Genomic DNA, 25,597 nt, shown 5'->3' with positions numbered 1-25,597 from the left:
TCTTGGCATGGCTCTGTGTTTTTAGCTCAGTTTGCTGTGGTTTGCAGTGCTGGGCTCGGTTGAAAGGAGCTAAACCCAAAAAGTGTTTTTTAATATAATCACTTTTGCATTGCCACTGTTGCACTGTAGGAGGGATGACAAAGCACTTGTCTGAGGGATGTGGACTTGCTCCACCAGCTGTGGTGTAGCATCTGCCACACCAGGCCTAAGGCCAGCACCTCTTCCAGCGAGAGGGTTTAGGAGGAACCTAATGTCTGTTGTGACCAAGGAGGGTGGTTGTCACTTGAAGCAGACCTCGTGAATGACAACAGACACATGATAATAAATACACAAGAAAACCCCTTCCACCCTCTCTCCACTGGCCTTCACCCAGGATGCAGGGTGCATCCCTTCGCTGGCTCAGCTTTCTCCATGGTAACAGATGGATGTCAGAGTCCCATCCCCCTTCATAATGCTGGGATGGGCGGGTGGGAGACAGATGGCGATGGAGGGGAAAAGAGTCCAGATCCTCCTGAGTGGCAGAAATTGCAGGAATCCCTCATTGCCGAAGCCAAGACGCTGACCCAGAGCCATAGGAGGGAGGGAAGGTGGAGGCGCGTGGCTCTGCTGAGCCCGGAATAGCAGAGCAGCTGTTAAGTTATCACTTGTAATTATTACAGCATATGGGAGGGAAAGAATAGCTCTCAAAGGGAGAAAAACAAATAAGGAAAAGGCGGGCTGCTGCAGGGCTGAGCCGCGGGAAGAGTGACACTCGGCACTGCAGCGGGTCCCCACCAGGTGGCAAGGGCATCAGAGGACAGCTCTTCCTCTCCACAGCCCTGGCAGGAATTTGGGTGCAAATATTTGCACCCGCAGCACCAGGTGCTCACCTATCTCACAGGGTGCCCACTGCCCACTCAGAGGCATGGATATGCTAAGGAGAGGATGACACTGGCTGAGGTGTTGTAGAGCGATGGATCCTGGCATGCTCCGCCCTGGGCCCTTCTCCCATGCACGATTCTACTGCTTGCTCTGCAATTCGGCAGGAGCCATTGCTACTGCATGTGGGAGAGGCAGTAGGGCCATGGGCAGCAGGGGATATTGCTAGAGCACAAAGTACCTGCACGCCACGGTTTGGAGGGAGGGCACCCAGATATCTCACCTATTGATGCTGTCAGACTATGCCCAGTGCTGCATGGGGAGACAGGTCGGATGGCATGGAGCACTGCTGCTCACACCAGCTGCTGCAAGACAAGGCTGGAACTGCAGAGCCGGACCAAACACCTGCCCTTGGCTTCAGGATGCCTCAGTTAGCCCCAGTAAACCAAAGGAAAAACTTCAGGTATGGGCCATGTATTGGATAGCCGCCTCCTGGAGTAGGGGACAGGTGACATGCAGCAGCATGAGAAAGAGAAAAGAAATTCAGATAACAGTTTGTGAATGAGGAGCAATTGCAGTCTCTCTTCTGTGCCACTCAGAAAACAAATATTGTATCCCTTCACTGTAGTTTTTATTCTGGGCTTTCAAATTCAGAAAAAAAAATGACAACAATCCCTTGGAAATGTATTGGCAATTGCACCAGCTGCACCCCACCTTTGGACTGCAGTGTGGGAAAAAGGAATGTTGAGGAATGTCCCCACCCAGAAAAGTCCTGGAAGACCAAATGAAGAAAAATCTAACTATATCTGCTATGTATTACATGCAAATATTTAAATTCACTTATGAAATTCATAGCCACTGAGGTACAGATATTCTTGAGAGCGGGAGAGCATTTTGGACCCATTTTGATGCTTGCTTGTCCTGTGCAACAGGCAGGTAACCACAGAGATGAGTAAAGATAAGGAAGAGATGTTACTTGTCCTATTCCCATGCTCTGATGGCTTTTCTCTGGGCAACTGCTACTGGCTACAATTGGAGATGACGCAGCACCAGGGGCGAGGGCTTAATGGGTTAAAATTTACTCTGCAGAGATACTTCTACACTCTTTTATGTTCACCTCTCTCTTGATTTTCAGTTGTATTATTTTCTGTCTACTGCTGCCTTTTCCCTGACAGTATAATGGGTATCCTCAGAGCAGGTGAACTGGCACCTGCCTGCTCACCTAGAGCAACACCAGTGTGTCCCCAAGCCAACCTGATCCCCTTGCAAAAAGCCACACCAACATCTGACTGAGCAGGAGATGGGGAACCCTGGACACACCGGGCTGTTTTGCCAGGACCAAAGCACTCTGCTGCTGGACTGAAGCCAAGAGTTTGGAGCAATGCCTTGGACAGGCACTGCCAGCAGGACGTTGATTTAGATGGGTGCTGAGCATCTGCTGGCCCCATGAGAGCCTAGGAATTGCCCTTAAACTCTGGCACCCCACTTGGAAATGCAGCACAGGCAGCTGCTGAATGGCGATGAAGCTGCAAACAAAGCTGTGACAGAAGCACTGGAAATGGGACAGTACAGTTCTGTAATCCAGAACAGGAATAAATCACATGTGGCAGACAACAACCCCAGCACCCAGTAAATAAACCAGCCAAACCCTGCCAGCATCCCAGGATCCTTGCCAAAACAGGCATTGTGCTTGGAGATTGATGGACCAGCTCTGTAGCTAGCACATATAAGTTAGCCTGGGTGAAAATCAGGGAGGCAACACCAGTTTGCATCAGATGGAAGTCTGACCTGATGCTTTCTAAACTGCTGGGCCTGTCAGAAGGGCTGACCCCTGCCCAGAGCTTAACACACCTGCATGGGCAGGAGAAAAGGACTCCTGCTGCCTTCCCTATGAAGCAGAAATGCTGATGTGTGGGGGTGACCCAACAACACAGCTGAACCCAGAGGTGCTCCCTGCTGCACTGATAGCTCGGAGTAGAGGGAAGCAGCAATCTTGAGATTTGCAGAGCTGGTTAGTCCTTTTTGCTTCCATTGGAGCAGCCCAGGGGGCTGTGGCAGGGCAGATGGGGGCTGTGCCCTGGGGCAGGACACAGCTTGGGGTATCCCTGCCATGGCATTGGTGTTGGAACTAGGTGATCTTTAAGCTGCCTTCCAACACAAACCATTCTATGACCTAGAATGAAAGGATTCTCAGTCTTTCTGCTAGACCCTTCCTGGGGGACTGTGCTGCTTCAAGCAATCAGGGAGAGACAGAAAGTTTGCCAAGAGCTGCAAATGAAGAAGTGTGTTTGAGGTTCTTTCGTATCTCCACACTGGCCCTGGAATGGCAGTGGCTGAGTTAGAGCCATCAGGGTCTCGATGGCTAAACCCTTGTTTTTAGCAGAATGCTCTGCCTAGGTGGGGGTGAAACAGGTCAAACTTCACCTATTTGCAGGAGTTATCAGTGATGAATGGAGAAGGGGGGGTCATGCTGCTTTAGGTGTTGAAGAATGCTGAAACCAGCCTGACTCATCAATCCCAAAGTTAAACATTCTGCAGACATGAAAAACAATGTTTCCTGACAGAAACTGGCACCAGTGAGGAGGTGGCAGACAAAGTTCCTGATAAGCAACCAACAAGTGATAGTCCTGATAACTTACCTCATGGTGCTGAGCTGAAGGCTGCTGAGCTGACACAGCTGGCCTAGAAACATATGACTGACAGTCAATCACTTTATACTATAAAAGCCCAGTCCCAGTTCTAATGGCAGGTCTTCTAACCATCTTGGAGACTATGTGGAGATTCCTCTCTTGAGTGGGTATGTCCCTCAAGGTTACTCCACAAGGCTGAGTGAAAGAGATATGTCCATGGTTGTTGGTATGGGTGAGCAACATCAATCTCTGCATAATAATTATTTAGCTAGCTTTAATATTGTTGCTTCAATATGGTTTCAAGAAATAATGCACTATACTAGTAGTTACAACTGTCTATATTCTGTAGTAAGCAATTCTGATTAAAGTCTTTAGTCATCATTATCATCATTATTAAAATAATCTTTCTATTAATATAAATATATTTGGTTTGTCATCCTTAACTCTGTAGGCCAACATTGTTTAAAGGCTCAATTACACCTATAGAATCTTTCAGACATAAACTATTGATCAACTCTGGGACTAGGATTGGATCCAGCCATAATTAGACTCCTCTCTGAGAAGGAATTTTGAAAGCAAGGGGGTCCTTTCTGACCCTTGTGACTCAACAGGAGGGTCACCATGATAGAACTTGACTGAAACTTCCATTCTCCCCATGACACTCCTGCATCCTGATTACCCTGCAGCCCCTGTTCGACCTCCCACGCCCTCCATTCTTGACTTAGGGCAGGGTTGCAGTGATGCCAGAGCCATCCCGGGGATTACCACCTTGCAAGAAGCAGACACACACACAGTCACACACAGGTGCACACACACAAAGACCCCCTCCTGCATTTTTGGCCACCTTCCCAAATGCCAGCATGACAGGGCAGCCCCTTTCCATCTCTGCCCCTTCTTCTGTAAATCACTTGCAAAGTTGTTTGATCTCAAGCTAATGACTTTTTCCACAGCAGCAAGGGCCTCTCATATGGTTTTACACGTCACTAATATCATCCAAGGGTTTGTGTTTGGATTCCTGCTTCCCCTGAGCTTTTCGTAATAGAAGAAAATCAGGATTGGGCAATAGCAATTGAAAGGGGAAAGTAATACCTCTCTTTTTCCTCCTCAAAACTAACAAAATTGACAACAGATAAAAGAGAGGAGAAATCAGGGAAAGTATAGGTTTTGAGCTTTTTTTTCCCATTTAAAAATTAATTTTGTTCATGATTATCCAGGGGAAAAAAGCATTTCTTGTTTTGACCTTACAAGACCTCTGAATGTTTTTAATTCCTTGCTATTTATGTGAAACCCCACCTGGAGAGGCAGCAGGAGACATTCTTTGGAGGATCCTAGCAGACTTTGGGACTGAGCCTCTGAAGGGGGAAGGTTTGGTGACTAATTCAGGAAATCCCCTTCTCCTGGACACAATGTCCATATCCTGATCCTGGCTGTTGTTCCTGACATGCAGCACTTTTCTGGTAAGGTCTGACAGATTCATATCCAGACCCTGGAAGATGCTTGCCTTGGAAACACCACAATCTTGCTCTAACCCCTCCACTGTTGAGAGGCTCTTGCTTTGGAGGGGCTCCATCACTCCTGCCTTGTTACTACCTCCACATCCCATCCAGCAGAACCCCCTGTGACAGAACTGTGCAGTGCTTCCAGCCTGACTCCTGCTGCCCACTGCAGTGTGTGCTTCCTCCTCTGCCTTCCTCCTGCAGCAGATCTCCCAAGGGTTTCCAGTGCTTCCTCTCACGGCAGTTTCACTTTTTCTTTCTCTCACTGAACCTGACACCTCTGTAGCTCCTTTACATGGCAGATGGTGCAGTCACAACTGCCTGTACCCTTGGTCAGCACATGCCCTGGCAGAGCCCTGGTCTGCACAGCCTTGGTCAGCTCAGGGCACAACCAGGAGACAGCACATACTCCACTGTCCCTACAGGCAGCATGGCCAGAGCCAATGTGTTTTTGCTGGTGAGGACAGAGCACGTACTATGGTACTCACCTTCAGGCCCCTGTCATGGCTCTAGATGTCCCCTGGGTTGTGGAGGATGCTGGTGACAGCAGCCTCATCAGCAAAGTGGCCCAGGGATGAAGAGGAACAGTACAAGCTGTTGGGGAAAAAGGGTCAGATCCTGCCCACAGCGCAGCAGTAAGACTCTGGCCGTTGATTTTTGCAAGGCTCCACATGAGGAAACGGCTGGGGCAGAAATTATGTGGGTGGGGTGGTGGCAGATATTAAGCCCTTGGGACCACCCCTCATGGCTGCTGTCGCGTTGCCCCTTGCAACCCTCCAGGGTCTCCCTGTGCTGTCCTGACACCAGGAGGAGGGCCAAGATCCCTGCAGGTGGAAAGCCACAGAAGAGAGAAGAACAGCAACAAATGCAAGCCATGCCTAGCTTGCACTACTGTTCCAGTGAGGTGTGGCCAGGAAGGTACAAGGATGCCAGCAATTGCTTGCAGGTGGTGGGCTGAGCTGGATGAGCACTAGGAGCAGGGCAGGGGAAGGATAGAAGGGGCAAGGGTGGGGATAAAGGGAAGAGAAGTGGGAGAGAGCTTTCACACAGCTGGGTTGGGAGAGGACTGGTATCAGACCGGAAGACTTAGCAGCAGGGATTTGCCCAACTGCACTGGGAAGCACAGTCCCCTAGGAGGTTCTGCCTGCTTTGCTGGGCTCCAGAGATGAGACATCCCTGGTCAACATGGGAGGAGAAGCTGGAACTCAAGCCATGCATGGTTTTGAGCCTGTTTGCAGCTTGTAGCTATTGTCTGTGACAAAGATCGTATCTTTAAGACATGTTGGGATTGCACATAGAATAATCATATGCCCTATAGCACCACTAATGCCCAAAAGCACCACAGCTTTCCAGTGCTGAGGCGAGTTTGGGATGTTCTCCAGTACATTTTGAGGGCATTGCAGGCTTCCCAAATAAATAGAAGCCAGGTGGCATACAGCAAGCCACTACCAGAATAGTACATTTGAGTGCATCACACGAGGCTGGCCCACTGGGTACTGGATAAGGCAAAAAAGAAAATACTGAGCCCCTGAGTGCCGAACGCCTTCCAAACACGCTGGAGCCGCTTGGGTTTGGGTTCCGAGACTGTTACACTTGTGAGACTCTCTTCTTCCCTCTAGCGTCCATTCCAAGATGTTCCTCTTGCTCTTTACCTAAAGCGGCGCTTGCCTGGTTGTATGTGCAGTCACTCCCTTCCTCAGGCACAGGTTTAATATTTAGAAATGGTACTGCAACTCTCCACCCAGGAATTCAACGTTTTCTTTTTCCCGCTTATGCTGTGCCATGCAGGAGGATCCCGATGCAAGGCTGTCGTCCCCTGGCACACTCAAAAAATGATCTCAATTACTTCCTTAATTTTAGTAGCATCACGCTGAGCTCCAGCTGGGGATGTGCAGCCACAATGAAGTTTGTGATGGCAGTGGAGAGAGGATGTTGACAGTGGCAGTTGTCTTGTTTGAGGGATGGGTCAGAGCAAGCCCCTGCTCTTGTTGCCTATGTAAGACCATACTACATCTCTCCTCATATCACAATTTGTCCTTGGGCAAAGCCTTAGGAAACCAGTGCAGAGCTGAAAAATTACTTCACTTTCACTAAGGCTGGATCAAGGCTGTCACTGAAAGGTTGTTTTATTTCTGGTGACAGCAAGAGACCTCTCAGGTGGGACCTCCATTATCCATGTCCCCTCCCATACAGCTGGACTGGTTTCTCTAAATCCAGCCAGCCCACTCCTCTTTGAGCACAGAGGCAACAGACATACCCCTGTTCTGGGGACCAGACAGCAGACCTGCACTCCCAGATGCATCCACAACAGGCCAGCTCTCCGTCTGCACCACCAGCTCACGGTCTGTGGCAGCACCTTGAATTCAGTCCAGGACAAGTCCTCCTTGCTGTCCTGAAGCCATCTTGACCTACCTGCTCTCCAGCCTGTGCCTCCCTGGAAGGTCCAAGGGCTGCTCAAAGAGCCACATGCACTGACTTGAGGTGTGCTGCCCCAGTGGTCACAGGCTCCCATGATGCCTCCACTCTCCATGGCTGATTCTTTACTTCAGCCAGGACATGACCAGTATTCCTCCAGGTAACTTTAGAGGAGGAGGACACTAAAAACATGACCAGGATACTCCAGCATACTAAGAAAGCTACTGCAGAGTAGGAATCACCTCACCTGGCATTGCGTGGTACTATCTAAGCCATCACAAATCCTGTTTTATCCCTGGACAGACTGGCACGAATGGAGCAGAAGTTATCAGAATAACCATATGCCAGGAGTGTTTGTGTTCTACCATGGGTGCAGATGCTGCCCATGGCAACGAGCCCAAACATGTCAGGCTCTGAACAAGCCAAGGAACCATGCAAGAAATGATCCTGGCTGACCTGTCATTTGTGTGTATTTGAAGAGAAGGCATGTACAAGACTTTACCTCCTGAACAACTCCTGGACTTTCTCCTCCTTAACAGCCAAAACAAGTATCTTCTCTTTGTCCTTTAATGAAGATGAGTTTGTTCCAAGTGCAAAGCAATCCCAAGCCTTCAGTGACAGTAAAAGCCTTGGTAACAAGCCCGACAGTCATGAGCCCTGTGGTGGTGGGCTGTGCACACAGCTGTGATGGGGACACAGGACAGGGCTAGTACCCCCTTTGGCCTGTCTCCAAATGGGATGCTAAGGTCTCTGCAATGGGTGGAGCTCTGCAGAGCTAGGAGGTGTAGAACATAGTCCAAGTCTGAGCAGGAGCTACTTTTGCTTGTCAGGCCCCATTTGTCTGAGTGGGATGCTGTCTGGGACATGCTTCCCTTCAGGAAGAGGGACAATTTTTAGACACTGAAATAACTGGCTGGCTAGCACACAACTCCCTACTTATTTTTCCCTTTTTTTAAAAAGCTCTAGCTGCATGGAGCCTTTCAGTATGCAGGACAGCACCAGCTACTCCAGCAGAGCTGCTCAAAGCTAAGTGATGCTGAGAGGCCTCCTGGTTGGAGCATTGTCACTTTGGGCCAAATCCCTCTGTTCCTATCTCTGCTCCCTGCAGGGCAGCTGTTCCCAGCTGTTCCCCTCCCTTCCTTAGCAGCATGTACTGACGAGACTTGGCTCCCAGGAGAAGACGCTTCCCCCTGAAGTGCTGATTTATTAATAGGTGAGGAGAATAGTTCTCGCCCCTGTCTCCAGCTTACATACCAGATATCCATTTGGCAGCCAGCAGCAAATTCCATTAAGGCAGTGAGACACTTAAAGGCACCAGCAGCTCCTGGCCCATTACAAGAACAGGGAGATGGACTCTGGTAACGTACATCTGAAACTGGTCACACCCAACTGGAAGCAAGGATGCTACTGAGACAAATATTAAGAGTCTGCAAAGGCAGGGATGGGCATAAGCTTGTTCATTAAAGGATTTTGTCCGTATTCAAGGGACCAATGCAGGAATTTAGCAGGGGAAAGAGCAACAAAAAAACCACACACTGAAACTCCCCATATAATTCCTTTTTGGGCCAAGAGATCTGAATTCATGAGTAGCCCATGCCTGACATTTCCTAATTAGCCGACTAAAGCCCTGGCTGACTTTTTCATTTTCTAGATGAAAAAGCATGGACAAGCAGAGGCTAAACCAGAGCAATATATTTCTCTGTGGATCTGTTAATAGCTGTGCAGACAGCAATGGCCCTGTTTATTTTGCTTGTCCTGGAAACTGCAAGACAACAGCATGACATCTACAGGAAATGTGGAGGCACACCTGCTACTGGCACAGAGGAGTCTACCAGCCCTTCTTCCCCATCACATTGGGCTGTGATCACAAACTTGCTCTCTTAACAAGCCTCCCTGCTGCTCCATGCATGACAGCCTGATGCTGGGTCCCATTATGCATTTAGCTGCAGAGAACATACTCTTGCACATACTACTCAGCAGGTCAGATCACCCAGAAGGGACACAATGAAGGTGGCACACAAAAATCTGATGCCCCCAACACAGCTGTACACCACTGTTTGGCCTTGCTACCTGCTAAGCTTTCATGTACTGAGAACTAATTAGCCTGACTCCACTCCCTGTGCCAAAACCATATTAACAAGTTAGAGGCAAGTCAGATTCCTATTGGTGCCGCTGGTCTGCTGCCACCACAATTCACCATCCTCTCTGTATTCCTGAAACCAGGCTTTACCTTGCTGGGTAGCACAGCTGGACATCTACTTCAGGAAAGCAATGCCCAAAAGCTAACTGGGCATGGGAGCATCCTTCTCTGGCCTGCTGCCCTGTTCTCTGGTACGTGTGGTCAGCAGAGCAGCTTGAGACCAATCATGCCTCCCACAAGGTTCATCTGACAGCAGAGCTTTTGCTTTCCTTCACATAACCCTGAGGTTCAAATGAGGAGTGGCACACTGCAAGAGCCCCAGGGCCCTCAGCTCCTGCCATTGCTAATTTCTTCTGCACCACAGTGCCACTAAAGCCACAGCACTCATCCCAATTGCATCACTCTTCAGGCCTTCAAGTTTGTACACTTAATTCCTACAGTGGCACCACTAGGACCCAAAAGCACATGGTATCAAGCCTGTCTTACATATCCATCCCTACCAATACACACCTGAGAAGGTAATGGGTCTCCAGCTGATGCAGTGATCATCAGGTAGAGTAGACATCTCCTGTCTCTGTGAACACATGCCACACCACGATGCAGCATGTGAGTTCCTCCATTAGGCCACCAGTGGGGAAGAGCTGGTTAGTAAGGGGTGGGATGGGTCTTTAGAAGGTGACACAGTGTCTGCATCCCTGAGAGTTATCACTGGAGTACCTGAAGGGAACGTAAAACAGGCAACCCTGAGTTAAGTGGTCTGGATGAATCCCTCAGTGACTTGTATTTCCCACACACAAGCACAGAACTGTTTTTTCTGACCATTTCTCCACATCCCCTCTGCCACCTCAGAGAAGCTTCTTGTCTCTGTGCACATAATGAGCCAAGCTGAGTTTGCAGTGAGACAAGTTCATAGGTGCTTTCGAGGAATTTTCCAGCTCTGTATGCAGAATTTTGCACCTGCAAATGCACACATCCAGACCCATCCAGCTGCTCCAGTTTACATGCACACACCCCACAGATCCTTTTTTTCCCCCTTTGCTGCTTTGAAATCAGACACCAATTGAGAAGGAGGCTCTGAGTATCTGGAGAAGACAGTCCTACTCATCACCCACTGATACAACCCTGGATCTAAAGAAGGGCCTGATTGTCACCATTGCTGACTGACAGCAAGGGCTGCAGACTTCAAGCAGGCAGGGAGGACACAGAGAATTTCTGAAAACTATGCTGTCACTGTCTTCTTTCTTTTTACAAGGTCAGATTTTTTTTTTGTGATGGTATGGTCAGTGACACTGGCAAAAAGGCAAATTTGGGAGCCCATATAAGAATACAGGCACTGTTGTTGGGTGATATTTAACAGGAAATCCTGCCTGCATCCATAGTATTGGACAGAATCACATCACATAGTTTTTAATGATTTATAATGGATGATTTCCACTAGGCTCACTAAAACTGAGCAAACTAGCTTCAAGCTCCATGCTATTCTGTAGAGGAAAGTGGTGCAAGGAGGACCATGACAAAAGGAAGTTTTAGGGCTTTACCTATTATTCTGTTTCTCTATCTTAAGATGGCCAGCAGAAAGGAGACATAAACCAATTCATTAACTCATCACATAATTACTGCTTTATAAACTGATCAAAAATATAATCTAACCATAGTAATTTAAACTAGAAAAAAATGTGGTCATGCTTGGTTTCAGGCTGCAACATCAACAACCTTGTAAGGCACAGTCATTTGGACCAGCATCTTAGTCTGCAGTCACTAAAACAAATGTTTTGAATCTTACCTGAATATAAAGAAAATGCCCTATTGAAAAAACAAGATATTATTCTCTTGCTTCCCTGCCTTGTCTTTGCTGCGTCATCACTTACAATCATTGAGTTATATTAAATTGGAAAGTCTATTTGGTCTAAAAAAGCTAGTGGCAGGATGGAAGTGGAAGGCACATACAGAGGATGCTCTGACACCTGGTGACAGAGGTCAGATCTGTTAAAGAAATTCTGAAATGAAATGTCTATTCAGATGAAGTGAGAGAAATCCTTCCAGGCAGCTCTGGAGTAAACAAACATGTTAATATTGGCATAAGCCACTTGTTCAGCATTTGCTCTCATAGCAATGCATCCAACAAGAACCTCTGATGCCTGTGAATGGGGTGAGATCCTGTGGGGGCATACACTCTGAAACCATCCAGGTTTCCTGGGCTGTTCTCCAGGAAATGCACTCCTCCCTTAGAACCTGCTCTGGCCAACACTTCCTCTCAAGCCCTTGGTTTTGGCCCTCATATGTTACACATCCATGACTGCAAAAGACAGATGGCATGGCTGCTGCCTTGTCACCTCCTCCAGCCCACTCCACAAACAGCACACTCCATGCTCTGCTTTGTTCAGTGTCCTGCCTGACTCACAGAGCTGGGTATGGTGTGGTTGAGGGGAAATACGATAAAATTTGTTCTGGTTTAGTGCACAAAAGTTGCAAAAATAACCATGTTTTTTCTGTAATAAGAGGTTGTTCATTAGCTCCTTGGTTGATCAGCAGTTGCTCTTTAAAGTATTTCTGGAACAGCTGTATCCTGAATTGAGGCAAATCACACCTTTTGGTTGAACTGCTCTACTTGCACAGCTGTGTTTAGCATGCAGAAGAAGCTGAAAGATAGCATTGATCCTTCATGACTGTTCTGTGTACATGGCTCCAACACATATTGAAAACTGGGCATTTTCTAGGATTGCAGACTTCTGTTCTGAGATGTTCTTGTAGCAGTGGTACTATCTGGCAATGGCTGCAACACGTCCCTGGCAGTCAGGGGCGAAGCAGCATTCGCTGGACCAAACCTCTCTGAGGCTTTTGTGGGTGAGCAGACAACTGGATGCTGGTGGTTGATCTCTCCAGAAGGGTTCTCATCCATGACAGGCCTGAAGAAAAGAGAGAAATGCTGTGGTGAAATTGCAGTCTGCGTTTGGGTATCTGCATTCTCCTCACCAGCTCTGAAAACTGAACCGAAAGCTGCCAGGCTTGGGAGAAGCACAAAGAACACTGGCTTCCCACATAAGGCATGTGTTCTCTGCCTATACTGGCTCCATAATGACTATGTTAACTTAAAATCAAGCTGTCATGTCACAAGTCCTCAGCTGTATTTCTTCAAAGAAGCAACACGATGCTAATGTTACAGTAAGTGGGTTCAGAAATAACCATGTTTTGGAGCATGTGACACTTCTCTAATGCCTACTTTATTTTTTAGAGCTCGTTCTAACATGAATTCATCTCAGGGAAAAAAACCTAATACAGATGTCAGGAACTTGTCCTGGGGAGAGTCTTGAACAAGTGCCACAACAAGAGCTTTGCAACAGACACAGCACTGGCTCTGTGTGGGGAACATGAGAATGGAGCAGTAAGAACATAGCAAAATTCTGAGCTATCATTCAAGAAAATACACAATTTCCAGTACTCAAGCTATCATCATGGCTCGGCTTCATGAATGAAGACCTGGGAAGGGCTCTCCCCACGTGGGTGTGCCCTTCCAGCTTGCGCAGTGGATTTATTAGGTGAGGCACAGAGTGTGCAGAACTGGCCCCACCCTTTAACTCCTAAGGTTCATCTGCCACGGCTGAGCGAGCCTGGATGGTGACAGTGAAGTCCTCGGGACTAGAACCTATAGCCCCTGGTATTCCCAGGAGGTCTCCCATCCAAGTACTAATGGGCCTGACCCAGCTGAGCTTCTGAGATCTGACAGGATCAGGTGTCAGGCTAGCATTTAACTGCCTTGACTCAAGCTGTAAGGAACATGAGAAAATGTTTAATTTAGCATTACGTGGACAAAGGTAAATGTCAGCATGTATAAAAGGAATTCTTTTTACAGAACACGAAGGAGACCCCACAGACAACATGGAAGTCTGCCTTTTCCTGCTGCAAAATCCCTTCTGTTTTCTCCAGACATGTTGCAGGCACTGCTGCCAGCACTACACATACCTGATCCTTGTTGATTTAACAGCTGCTGGTCCTGAAATAGGCCTTTGCTGGCCAGTGCAGCCAGCAGGCTGGTGCTGGGATCTGGAGGCAGCTGGCATCTTGTGCAGGCTCAGGAGAGCAAGTTCCTCGTCTGGAGGCTGGGCTGAATGTTCTTGATGAGCCTGTGACTGGCATTGATGTGTACACTGCCTATCCTCCTCTTGGATGGGTATTTTTAGGCATCTTACCCTGTGGTTCCTTGTTTTCCAGGGTCTTGCTGCAACACCCATTACAGATGAAGGTGAAGGGCTTTTTGGAGGGGATGGAATTAAACAATGTCTTGGGTTGGAGAATAGTACACCCTCCTGAGTCTGGGATGAACCTGAAACAGAGTGAGAAGTGCAGTGATATACCATCTTACTCCTAAATGACTAACTCAGTGAATGAAGGGGTTTAGAGATGCTGTGTGAGGGAGCTGGGTGGGCAGATGTGTCCTGGGGCAGACAGCAATGCTGGCCTTGTTGAATTGCTTCCTCTGATAGTCAGGGGTTTGGGTTCCTTGGCAGCCTCTTTGCCAGCACTGTTGGTGATGTGCCAGGCACCACAGCTGCTCACAAGCCATGCAGAGCTCAAGAGGGACAGACCAGCTCACCCACCCTCCTGTTCTCAGGCAGGACCACACATGCATCATTCCTGGCCAGTGTTTGCACTGACTTGTTTCAAATACCTGAGGACTCCTTCCAGAGATCTGAAGTGCAAGGCACAGGAATAATCACACATGAATGGATCAACTTTTTTTATTTGGAGACAGAGATCACAGAATCTCATAATTTTGAGATTAGCTTTAAAATTACAGAGAGTTCCTGACCACCAGGGAATATATTGCACTACATGCAGGACTACTATCTGGCTGTTCATATTTCAGCCCATGTAATCCTTAGGTGCAGCATACAGAGAAGAAAAAAACTTGGTGCTGACTTGTAATGAGCATGTATATAGACTTAGAACAATTCTATACATAGCAGGAATCCAATTGCTCTTGTCTGTTGAAAGAACCAACCATTCTATATATAGCAGGGATCTGATTGCTCCTGTCTATTAAAAGAATCAACTGTACCTACGTGCCTAATGTGCAGGGTCCAAAACCCAAGCCTAGAAAGTTCAGCTTAGTAGCTCCTAATTGATGGGGATGTATTTTACTGGCTAGATAACCACATAAAGCTGACATAAAATTTCCACTGAACAGTTTCCATCATACTATATGCTTTTAAAATATCTAAACCTCACAGTAATTTTAAATTTGTTTTTAAGAAAGACTGGTATGCCTGACTCAAGAGACTGAAATAACATTCAGTACCTTCCAAAGAGTGCAGTTTATACAGATCTGGTGCTGCAAATGCTTTTATGTAAGAGTGGCTTTACCCAGATGACTCGTCCTTTTCTGGTCGTGATTGTTTCCAGCAACAAGTTCTGTGAGAAACTCACAATGGGTACAACACACTTCTGCTTGTGATTTGGGATCTGGGTCATTCCCCTCTGCCACCTTAGATAATAATAGATTTCAAACCACTCCATCATCTCCTAGCAGAACTGGTTACAAAGCGGTCAGATCCATGCCCAACCATTCACTTTCACAGAGTGCTATAGGGCATGACACTGGTATATGTGAGATGTTTCTGACATTGCCTTCTCAGTCTACAAAGATGATGAGACCGTAATACTCAATCTAAAGAAATCATATGAAATCTAAAAAAGATTATATTAAATATAAAGAGACTATGAGATCATAATCTTAAGATTTCTGCAGTCACTGGACAATAGGCCCTTCCTTTAGATTTTTTGAAACAGCTTCTGTTCTTCTTAAGGAGATACTGTTTACATCCCTGTTAATACACACAGAAGCTGTGACTAGTTTAATGATATTTCTGGGTTTTTTCCCCAAATATATTTTTCCAAATATTAATAGATCCATTTTTGCCCTTGAAGAAATGTAAAATGAAAAGTCATATGCTTTTATTTATTGAGAAAAAAAGAGTTATTATTAACAATAGAAAAAGATTTAAGTTGTAATTTTGTAAGGTCCTCTATTTGATATGTATTTGGAATAACCATTATTAATATTTCTAATGTTCTTAAAGACAATATTCAAGAAGTAGAGAAGAGTGGGAATTCTGCTTTCATTCATGTAAATGCAATTTCAGAGAAGCCTTTGGCTTTGTTCCCGAGTAGAAGAGCAAGTTCCATTTTTAAACTCTTGAGACTGAGGGGAGATGTCATTGCAGTTACAACTTCCTTGTGAGGGGAAGAGTAGGGGCAGACACTGATCTCTTCTCTGTGGTGACCAGTGACAGGACCTGAGGCAACAGCCTGAAGTTTCATCAGGGGATGTTTAGGTTGGATATCAGAAAAAGGTTTTCCACCCAGAGGGTGGTTGGGCACTGGAACAAGCTCCTCAGGGAAATGGTCACAGCATCAAGCCTGACAGAGTTCAACAAGTGTTTGGATGATGCTCTTGGGCACACAGTATGACTCCTGGTGAAGGTCCTGTGCAGGGCCAGGAGCTGGACTCAAACTTGTCCCTTCCAAGTCAGCATATTCTGTGATTCTGTGACCCCTTTAGTTACATATCTTTCCAGAACTCCCAGTTGCCCAGTTAAACCTTAATCATTAGATCAGTTATTATTTACATCAATGCCAACTGGGTTCAAATACAGATCAGTTGTGACAGTATGACAGTATTTTAGACTCACCTGGCACTGTCATAAATCAATGACACAAGGTAAAAGACAGGCAAGTCCTTCCTCTAGACTTGATGCTAAGCTAGTGTAAGATCACCTTCGGTCCCGTTAATCCTACAGATCCATGCTGAAATATATCAACTGATGGACAACACAGCTGGCCACCATGTCCTGCTTAAAAACCGGAATGGATTACTTAGAGTCTGACTCTGTAATGGTATTTCCAAATTACCGCTTTAGATCTCATAAAACACTGCAGTTACTAATAACCATATCTACAAACAGTAGCCAGTGTTACTACCCTGATGCTCACTCTTCACCAGACGTTTAGGTCCAATACCTGAGGAAGAGTGGGAGAGACTGGTGTGGCAAGAAGAATCAAGTGAAATCCTTTCAATGAGGTCATCATCACAGGCCTTCCTCAACTCACCTTCAGAGCTGTGAGTCAGGTCGCAATCTTCACCCTCTTCCTCGTGACTAAGAATTACCTCCATTGCTTGGCTGACTTGTTCTTGCTGACCTGTTTGTAGGCACCTGGACAACATCAAATATCCATCTTTAGTTAGCCTTTGAGTGTGTTTATGCAGACAGTCAAGTGCAGCTTGGCATGGCTACTCAGGCAAACACCCAGGCAGTGGATTTAATTATCCACTGTTATTTCACACTTTCCAGGATATATGAAAAAAATTATAATTTGATCAGTCATCTAAGATGCTTGTGTCTGATTATCTGAAAGTGTCCTAAAGTTAATCAGGTGATGTGGGACAGATTTAAAATACTTCCAGTGAAGTAAGCTAAGAGAAATACAACCATTCTTACTTCCAAAATAACCATTACCCATCTATGAGATGGGGGAACCTCTGCATAATGCTATTTGTCTTTCAGCCTTTCATTTGGTTAGGCCAATGTGTTGCTTGCAGAAAACCTCATCCACTTTCAGATCTTTTACTGTCTAAAGGTAGACACTGTCAGGGCCAAGAATGGCTTACCACTTGAGAAAAGTTATTTCCTTGCTCTCGCTAAGGAAGCAAGCCCACCCTGCCTATGCTGGACTTCAACCTGCTCTATGGAGAGGTCAGAGGGTTCTTCTTCCTTGCCCAGATGCTCCAGGCGGGAGGGCAGATGGAAGAATTGCCACCCTGTCTCAAAGCAGGGACAGGAAGGCAGGAAGCCAAGACTATCCCTTGAAACTGCCACCAGGTGGCCAAAGAGCTTATTTTATTTTTGCAGAAGAAAATGAATACCGAATTGATGGCACGGCAGGATTTCTCCCGCGGTCTCACCACTTGTGCTGCTGTCTCCATACATTTAGTTCAGAGGATACACTTTCCTGGTGCAGATCTCTTCCTCCTCCATAGCCGTAAAGGTTTTCTGTCCTCAGTCCACACAGTTTCAAAGGGCTTGCTGCAGGTGGCTTCAAAAATGACAGAATTTATCTTGATAACCTTGGGAACTCTTCCCCAGCTCTGTTTCTAGAGTTGAATTTTAGATGGCATCAAAGTTCACTGTTACTCCTGAGTTTTTAGATAACACCTCCCCAGTTTCTAACCCTTCAGTTTTAGGAAGTCCCATACCCCAGTCGTGTGCTGTTACAGCCTGAGGAACCCAGGGTGGCAGTAACAAAATCTTTGATTTACATCTCACTGGCATATAAGCCTATAGCATCTATACCAATAGAAATATTAAGATCAGTACCACAGAAACTGCATAATTCAGTATATGACCACAGTCCTATTCTACATCCCAGTTTATAACACACAGTAATTCACTCAAATGTTCAAATTTATTTCAGAGAAACTTCCAGCACTTGTCCAGTAGCAGCAGAAAGAGAGGGGTGGAACATATATTTTTCCACAGTTCTTTAACATCTATTGTCAGCATCAAGTGAGGCTGCTGACAGTGCAGTGGGGCAGGTATTCTGTGCATGCCATCTCCCTGACTTAGCACATAAACCTATGCACGCGTGTCTGTGCTGTGTTCAACCTCAGGGCCCACAAAAGCTCACTGTGACGAGCTGGGCTGCACCCCTTTGCACACATGAGTATCCTTGTGCTAAGTTATTGCTGAAATGAGCAGTCTGACCTGCAGGTCTCGGCTACCACCCCATTGCCAAGAGGCACAAACTTTGGCTTTGTGTTTGTTTAGTCAATAGGAACGATCTTGAAGAATTAGCAACCTGACTATTTATGCCAACATCAAAGAAACACTAAAGTCTTTTGCTTAATACCTGTTGTAGAAACACCATCAAATTTTGCAATCCTGCCTTGCACTTTGCTCAGTGCAGGATGATAAGAAATCTGCCACCAGCAGCTTGTATGTGACTTTCATGTGTTCCTTTACAGGTAATGGTTAACTGCTGCTAGCACATGGGCAGATGCAACACCATGGCAAGAGACACTCTGTCCTCCTAAAGGGCAATTACATGTTGAGGGGCTTTTGGGCAACAGAAGAGAGTGAGCTGATACAGGACACATTGGGAGTTCAGTTTATCCCAGGATTTGTGGGGGTCACCAGGCAGAAGTATGAAGAATACATGAAAAACATACTCCCAGCTTTTGCCTCCTTTCACGAAGGGCCTTTGTAGGGTTCCCACATATAACTTGACTGAGTCCTAGGAAAAACAGGAAAAAAGAAAACATTTTACTCCAGTGATTAACAAATGATGCTGTTTTTGCAATCAGTCAACATCATTTCCCACAGACAGTACCAGCTGGCATGTCCTAACACTGCTGCTAAGAGGCAGTTTCTTTGTTTCCTTCAGAATCTGTCTTCTGCTCCTGCCTTGCCTCCTCCACTGTGCTGATACAAACATTTGTGTGGACACATGGTGAATCAGATCAGGGAATAGATTCACATTAAAACAAAATATGATTTTGGGGGATCTTTTTTGTTTGTTCTGCTGTATTATTTTTCAGCTGGCTCTTGATCACAATTAGGTTAACAAGAGACAAGGCAGCAAAAGGTCAGGAAGAAGCAGTGAACACTGGGTGAAACTGTCTCTGTCAGAAGTGCTAGCTACCTAAGAGTCCACATAAAATATGGTCTCATTCCTTGGCAAGCTGTACTTGACTTCCATGTATTTTTCCAAATGTGCACTCAGCTGTTGACTCTGCATTGCTTCATATAATTCATTATTCTGAGTCGTACCTAAGCAAGAAGTGAGGAGGGACTGGCATCTGAGAGAAGCAATCACAATGCCTGGAAACAAATAATGTCTTCCATTTAATCTGCACTCTGTGGGCTAGTAGAGTTGGACCATCAAGGTGTTTCCAGAAGCCAGGGAAGAATGTCTTGGGAAGTGCCAAATACTGTATTGTAAGTGAACTCCCCTTCCACCCAGCTGTTCCCAGGAGTTGCTGACTTGTTACTACTTCCACATGACCAGGGCAAAAATGGGCAGTGGTACACCTGTGTTTTGGTCTAGCCTGTAGAACAGGTATGTGAAGTCAAGAAACTGACTCCTCTTGCTAAAGGATCAACCCCAGTAAACCCAAAAGTGTGTGCTCATTGACCACAGTGATGCTGCTGCAGTATGAGACTACAGAACACAGTCTGAGCACATGATCCAATGGGCAGTGAAGATGCATCACCACACTTTTATAGAGGACTACCTTGGGCCACATTTCTGTGACTGAACAGGATGTGCCCAGGTATTACTCAAGTGAGCCCCAGCTAGGCTGACATATAATTTAAAGGGTTGAGCAGGAGAGCTGAGGTATGAAAGGCAAGGGAACACCTCTGAAGTACAGGGGCTGTCAGGAGGGACAGCAGCACATGATGCATGGGGGTGAGGGGCTGAGGAGTGGGTAACTTGCACATTCTGCTGTAGGAGGAATTAAAGGAAAGCCTACACTACAGCAGGAGAGTCTCATGGAAGAAAACATGCTGAACCTGATCTAGCAGTGGCATGGGTGGGTGGTATTCAAAGCACCCAGGCTTTCATCAGTAACAATATAATTCAGAAAAAGGTGGAGGTGTGGGAAAGAACATGATTAAAAAACATATAGTACCATGTGTCAAATCACTGGAGTCATCTTCTGTGAACAGCTTATCAGAAACAGTAAGATCTGGAAAAAGACGGCTACTGCACAAGACGTGGGCATCGCTAGATTTCCCTACTTTAGCAGACCACTGTGCATTTCCAGGTCTGGAAGTTGTTGGGGGTCTTGGACCACATCCAGACTGCCTTGCTACTGCTTCATGACACGGATCTAAAAGGGAGATTTCACTTGTGAGAGCACAGTTGTATAAGGCTTCAAACCACACCATCACCATACACTGACAATACAGTGACTGTTGCTGCACGTTTGGAGCTATAGGGGACAGAAATTACATAATTTCAGCTACAAGAAACATGCAGGAATGGGTTGAGCTTAGGGACAGGGGTTTCCTGTCCTACACACAATCCCCTGTAACTGTCCCTTGCAGATGGCAGAACCTGGGGATCCCCAGCTAAAGTAATATCCCTTCCCACTCTTCTCCTGCTCCTGGGCATGAGGCAGTAAAAATTCCTGACTGTACTCACCATCAACCTCTGATTGTCCCGCAGGTGAACCTGGATGCATCCAAGGCTCTGCTACTTCCCCTGCCTGCATGCCCAGGATAAGTGGAAGCTGCATCTCATTTGCTGCTCACCTGCCTGTGGGGGAGTCATTGCCCCAGGCACAGCCTAAGCCCTCAGTCTTAAAATATGTTGCTTAAATGCCCTGGCACAACACAGATGGTCACCACCACCTTACCAGAGCTACTGGACAATCAGGGCAAACTGTGTACCAGGAGTTACAGAAATCTCAGAATGGCAATGATAGATTTTTCCAGTCCTGCCTCAGAGACAGATACTTCTCTACCATAGAAAGAAAGGTGAAAACTGTGTTTTTTTGTAACGTTCCAGGACAGGGTGGATTACACAAAAGCTAGCAAAGGCACTCAGAGCTTTGTCCTCTTACCTGCCCAACCCCTGGCTGTCCTGGGAGCACAGCACAGCTGTAAGAGCAGCATATACAGCCAACATTCCATAGAAGAGTCAATTTCATTTCAGTGCCTATGCAGATGAATAATGTCTTTGTAAAGTGTTGAGCATCTACCAGCTCCACAGTGAGCCATCAGATCTGTAGTAATGTGGCTATTTCCTTAAGAGCTGAGTATTATGGACCTTTAATATATCTCAGCCATAGTTGTTAATATGAGCCCATGCAATACACAGCATGTGAAAAGTACCCAACTCAACACTGGTATAGGAAAGAAAAAAATATGGGTATGTCTGAACTTGACCATATGAGCTCATCATTTTAGAGCTGATGGCAAGAATATGTCTGATTACACTAGGAAATGACATGAAATTACAGTTTTGTGTTCTGTCCCTACTGTTTCTGTCAGCAAACTTTGTTAACTAGTTTTCTGAACCACCAAGGTGATATTGCCAAAGCAGGATCACTAAGGGATCAGACTTTAATGGCTTCTTTCCTCTACCATAACTACTATTACAACTAATGATTTGGACCCATAGGGATTAGATAAATTATAAATGTGTGTACTTATTCCAAAACAAACTAAATTTTTAATGGAGTACAATTGGCAGGCAAACCACAACTGGGGGGTGGGGGGCTGGGATACCAACTGCATTGCTCACACTAATGGGAAGCAACAGGAGCAGTTATATGAAATACTTCGCAAAATTTAATGGTTATGTGGTAAAGTGCATGTAGTATGACACATACAAGCATGGACATGTGAACTACTACCATACTATTACGATAGGTACAGGGACAACAGGTTTACTTTTAAACCATTTACTCTCTGCTGATGAATGTAATGGACTTAATCACAGTGGAAGAGAAAATGGAATAGTACTCTTACAAGACCATGCAAACTTGCTGGGATGTTGCTACAACTGATGGGTGGTGACTGAATTGCCCTTCCTGTTATTAAATTGGAGTAGGAAATCCTACTACATCCATGCAACATCTTTTTTTCCCATCACTTAACCCAAAAAAGGAACCCCAGTAGGAAACTGTCATACCTAGCCATGAAAGGTCTCCAGCTAAACCACCCTCCTTGATGGATTTCTTGATGATTAGACAATCCTCATGCATCTTCTTAGAAGGAAGGGGAACAGTCTGGCTTGCTGGTATTTTGTCCAGATACTTCAAGTGGGGAATGATTTTTTTTACTTCTGCTCTGTAATTATAACCTGGTTCCTGGAGAAATTGAGAAAGTGGTCAGTTTGTTTAACAGTGGTGGACTTCCACCAGTAGCACAGCACTGTTCAATTTCTATGACTACCATGTAACTCAAAATGCCCTCTATGAGGCAAACCTATTCACCCCATCTGACAGATACAGTCAGGAGTTTCATTTCACTGTGTTTTTCTCCTCATAATTTCTACTCAAATTGATCATGAATATGTCCTAAGCAGTGCAAAGACACGGCCTTCACCCAAAGGCTCCTTTGCTGTTTATGCACTGATGACTTTGGCATTTGTCTTTGCTATATTATGTATAATGTGCAAAAATGTAGAAGGCCAGTGATGCCAATGGAAAGCCTGCGCAACCCTCAGCATTTGGCCAGTCTGTCTCCCTGCTTTTCTGATTCTCTGGTTGTTGCATCAATACTAAGGAGATAGGAAGACTTGAAAACATGAGTGTTGCCACACCAGCTGATGGGAAAAGAAAGAGCATTTCCACGGAATCTGTTTTTAGGCACACTCATAAATCATCTACAGAGAATGAACTGCACTGATTTTCTGGGGCAGTCTTCAGGGGTTTGGTGTGTGATTTTACAAACTGCTATAAGTAAAGGCTTACTTCAAGGTATACTTTCTTCTGCAAGAGGTAGCATGCCAACAAGCAGGTGCATAGAAGGCTAAAATGGGCTGCACTCGGATTCCTTTTGTGTGTGCTGGAAAAACAATACGATTCCTCCCGGTGCACAACAACTCAGTGTGACAGCCATGGGGAAAGCACTGCTGTAGCCTCTCTCTGCATGTGTGGGTGGAGCTGACACCTTACAAAACGATTCACAAGCACATGCCAGTGCCTGGGGACCTCTGAGCAGCAAGACCAATCCAGAACAGTTCCAGCTGTGCTCAGAGCACAGTGCGAATTGGGCTGTTCTGGTGGATTCCTGCAGCAGAAACCATCTTGTGGCACCTTCACCTTTAGGAAAACTTAGCAATACCTTAAGGCTGACTGGGCTGTGCTGGCTTACAATGGAAATATGTTTGGTTAAACCAGTCTCAGATTACAAAAGTCAGCAAACAGTGTTGTGATCTCTTCTACTGGAAGAAAACCCTATAAAGCAAGAGTGCACTACTAGTAGCAGAATAAAAATCGATAGCTACCTGCAGATCAATCACTTCACCCAGGAAAATGTTACACTTTTCAGGACATTGCACGCAATATTAGAAATCCCCACAAAGTCCTCATTTAGTACTGAGTTGCCACAAACTGAGGTCTTTCTATGGGACCTGGAGGGCTGGATGCTCCCCACATTTGCACAGTGCAGCACTGACACTGGCAGAGGGAACTCACCAAACAAAACATGTTTGTTGTTGTTAGAAGGCAGACATTAATTTTCTCTAATTAAGTCTTTAATCTTAATTTAGAAAATGAGTCAACCATTCATGGTTAAAGAGACTTTCCAGCTATGTCTTGTTGGAGAGAAGAATCATGTTACATTCATGTTACGTTACTGCAACAGAGGCTGCAGAATTTATCATCAGGTTCTTGCTCTTGGTTTAGATAACAGGGGAAGATGAGCTCATCTGAAAATCAAATTATAGGGAGCAAACAGGCCATCTGAAGAAAGAACAGTAAATTTAGCTGGACCACTCTGTAGATTAAAAGTAAATAAATAGGAGAGCTTTTACAGAGCTGTAGCAAGGGGCAGACTTCAGGAAGCAGCTTTGAAAATTAGAGCTGGCCATCTAGGGCACACCAAAGTAAGCCCACATCTATTCTTTTCTGTATTTCAAATGGCTTTTCTGTACCCTGAAGTAATGCAAACATCAGTCAAAACCAAGAAAGCAAAAAAGTCCATGGAGAAATTCTTGGCAGCCAAGGACAGGGCCCACTCTGTAACCATCTGAGGGCAAAGCAGCTTCCCAATACAGACACTTGGGTGGGAGACTACAGTGAACTTACAGTCTACCTCTGATACAGCTCAGTGTAAAACACACAGTTGTGCAGACTCCCTCAAGAAATTCTGCCTAGCATTTGAATACAACTACTTGCACAGGAGGAGAGACAGCAATCTCATGTGGAGGAGAGCAGTAGGGCACACCACCACATAGACCTTATCTTTGCACTCCTGTTATGTGACAACATGCAGCAGCATCCCAAGGACTGACTTCCTCATCTGAAGAAGCCAATGGAAATCTGACATTTCTCCATTACAACTACACTTGAGGGCTGAAGATGCCAAATGAAAACTACATCCTCCAAAATCTTCACTTTCATTGAGCAGGAACAAGAACAGAGTTGAATCAGACTTTGTGTGCCATTAGGATACTCTGCACCATTTCCAGGTAGGAAGCTGGAAATTAGGATACACTGCACCATTTTCATGGTAGGAAGCTAAAATAAGGAAGTGTCAGAAGTTGTATTTATCTTCATGAGAGTAAAAAAAAGCAGGCAGTGCTTCCTTGCTGTGGGAATATATTATTTTCCTCTCATGATTGCCTCTTCCATAAGGGAGGAATGTTTATGGAGAAACCATTTGGGTTACAAGTAGTTACAAGTGTGGTCTCTTAAGTATACTCTCGCCATTTCAAAACAGAAAGGCAAGTATATAATATTTTCTTTTGAATTCCAGAGAGGAAAATTATGATAGCAAAAGAGCTACCTTCCATGGCCCCTTTTACTGAATGATATGATCAAGCCAACAATTACATCTGAAAAATGCTATTGACTCATGCATCCAAAAAGTGCCAAGATTTAAAAACTACACATCTACTACACGATTGAGTTTTACTGTTAGCACCTCTTTCCAAGTCCAGCTCCAGAACAAATATTAAACCCAACCTTTTAGGCAAATTAACAGCATAGGCATGATTACTTTGGAATGCACAGTGAAGCCATGGAAAATGGCACAGTGGGATCACAGCATCAACTCCTGCTCTGATTTTTGAAACCTTCATTAGCAGCTCTTTATGGTGCCATTGGGAATTGCACCATCCTTAGTGAGTGCTGTGTATTACACAGCTCTCTATGTGTGTGCATAGGCCTAAGACCTTCCAAAAGACCTGGATGGCAGTTTGTTGGTGTGCTGGCTGTAAATAGTCAGTGAAATGAACGAGGCATTATGGGACCAAAATGAGGAACAGTCTCTTGTGACCAAGCATTTTAAACTCTGATTTTCCTCTAGTTACATTTTCAGTACATG

At 45.6% G+C, this 25,597-nt stretch overlaps 1 protein-coding gene across 1 annotated transcript in view; it reads right to left on the bottom strand.

Annotated features, from left to right (window-relative positions):
* Positions 1–9,102: 9,102 nt before the first annotated feature.
* The window catches only part of LRRC56 (leucine rich repeat containing 56), an 84,622-nt gene continuing 68,127 nt past the window's right edge, over positions 9,103–25,597 (bottom strand). Inside the window, exons 11-17 of the mRNA XM_071558715.1 lie at positions 22,236–22,413; positions 20,227–20,427; positions 18,763–18,827; positions 17,500–17,630; positions 16,557–16,750; positions 13,500–13,860; positions 9,103–12,445 (exon numbers count right to left, since the gene is read on the bottom strand). Of these exons, the coding sequence (XP_071414816.1) occupies positions 12,253–12,445; positions 13,500–13,860; positions 16,557–16,750; positions 17,500–17,630; positions 18,763–18,827; positions 20,227–20,427; positions 22,236–22,413 (1,323 nt within the window). The 3' untranslated portion in view covers positions 9,103–12,252. The remainder of the gene's footprint in view (positions 12,446–13,499; positions 13,861–16,556; positions 16,751–17,499; positions 17,631–18,762; positions 18,828–20,226; positions 20,428–22,235; positions 22,414–25,597) is intronic.

The sequence above is a fragment of the Pithys albifrons genome, chromosome 6, assembly GCF_047495875.1.
Source record: "Pithys albifrons albifrons isolate INPA30051 chromosome 6, PitAlb_v1, whole genome shotgun sequence".
Classification (NCBI taxonomy): domain Eukaryota; kingdom Metazoa; phylum Chordata; class Aves; order Passeriformes; family Thamnophilidae; genus Pithys; species Pithys albifrons.
Note: the sequence above shows the minus strand (reverse complement) of the source record. Positions and strands in the feature narration are given on the sequence as shown.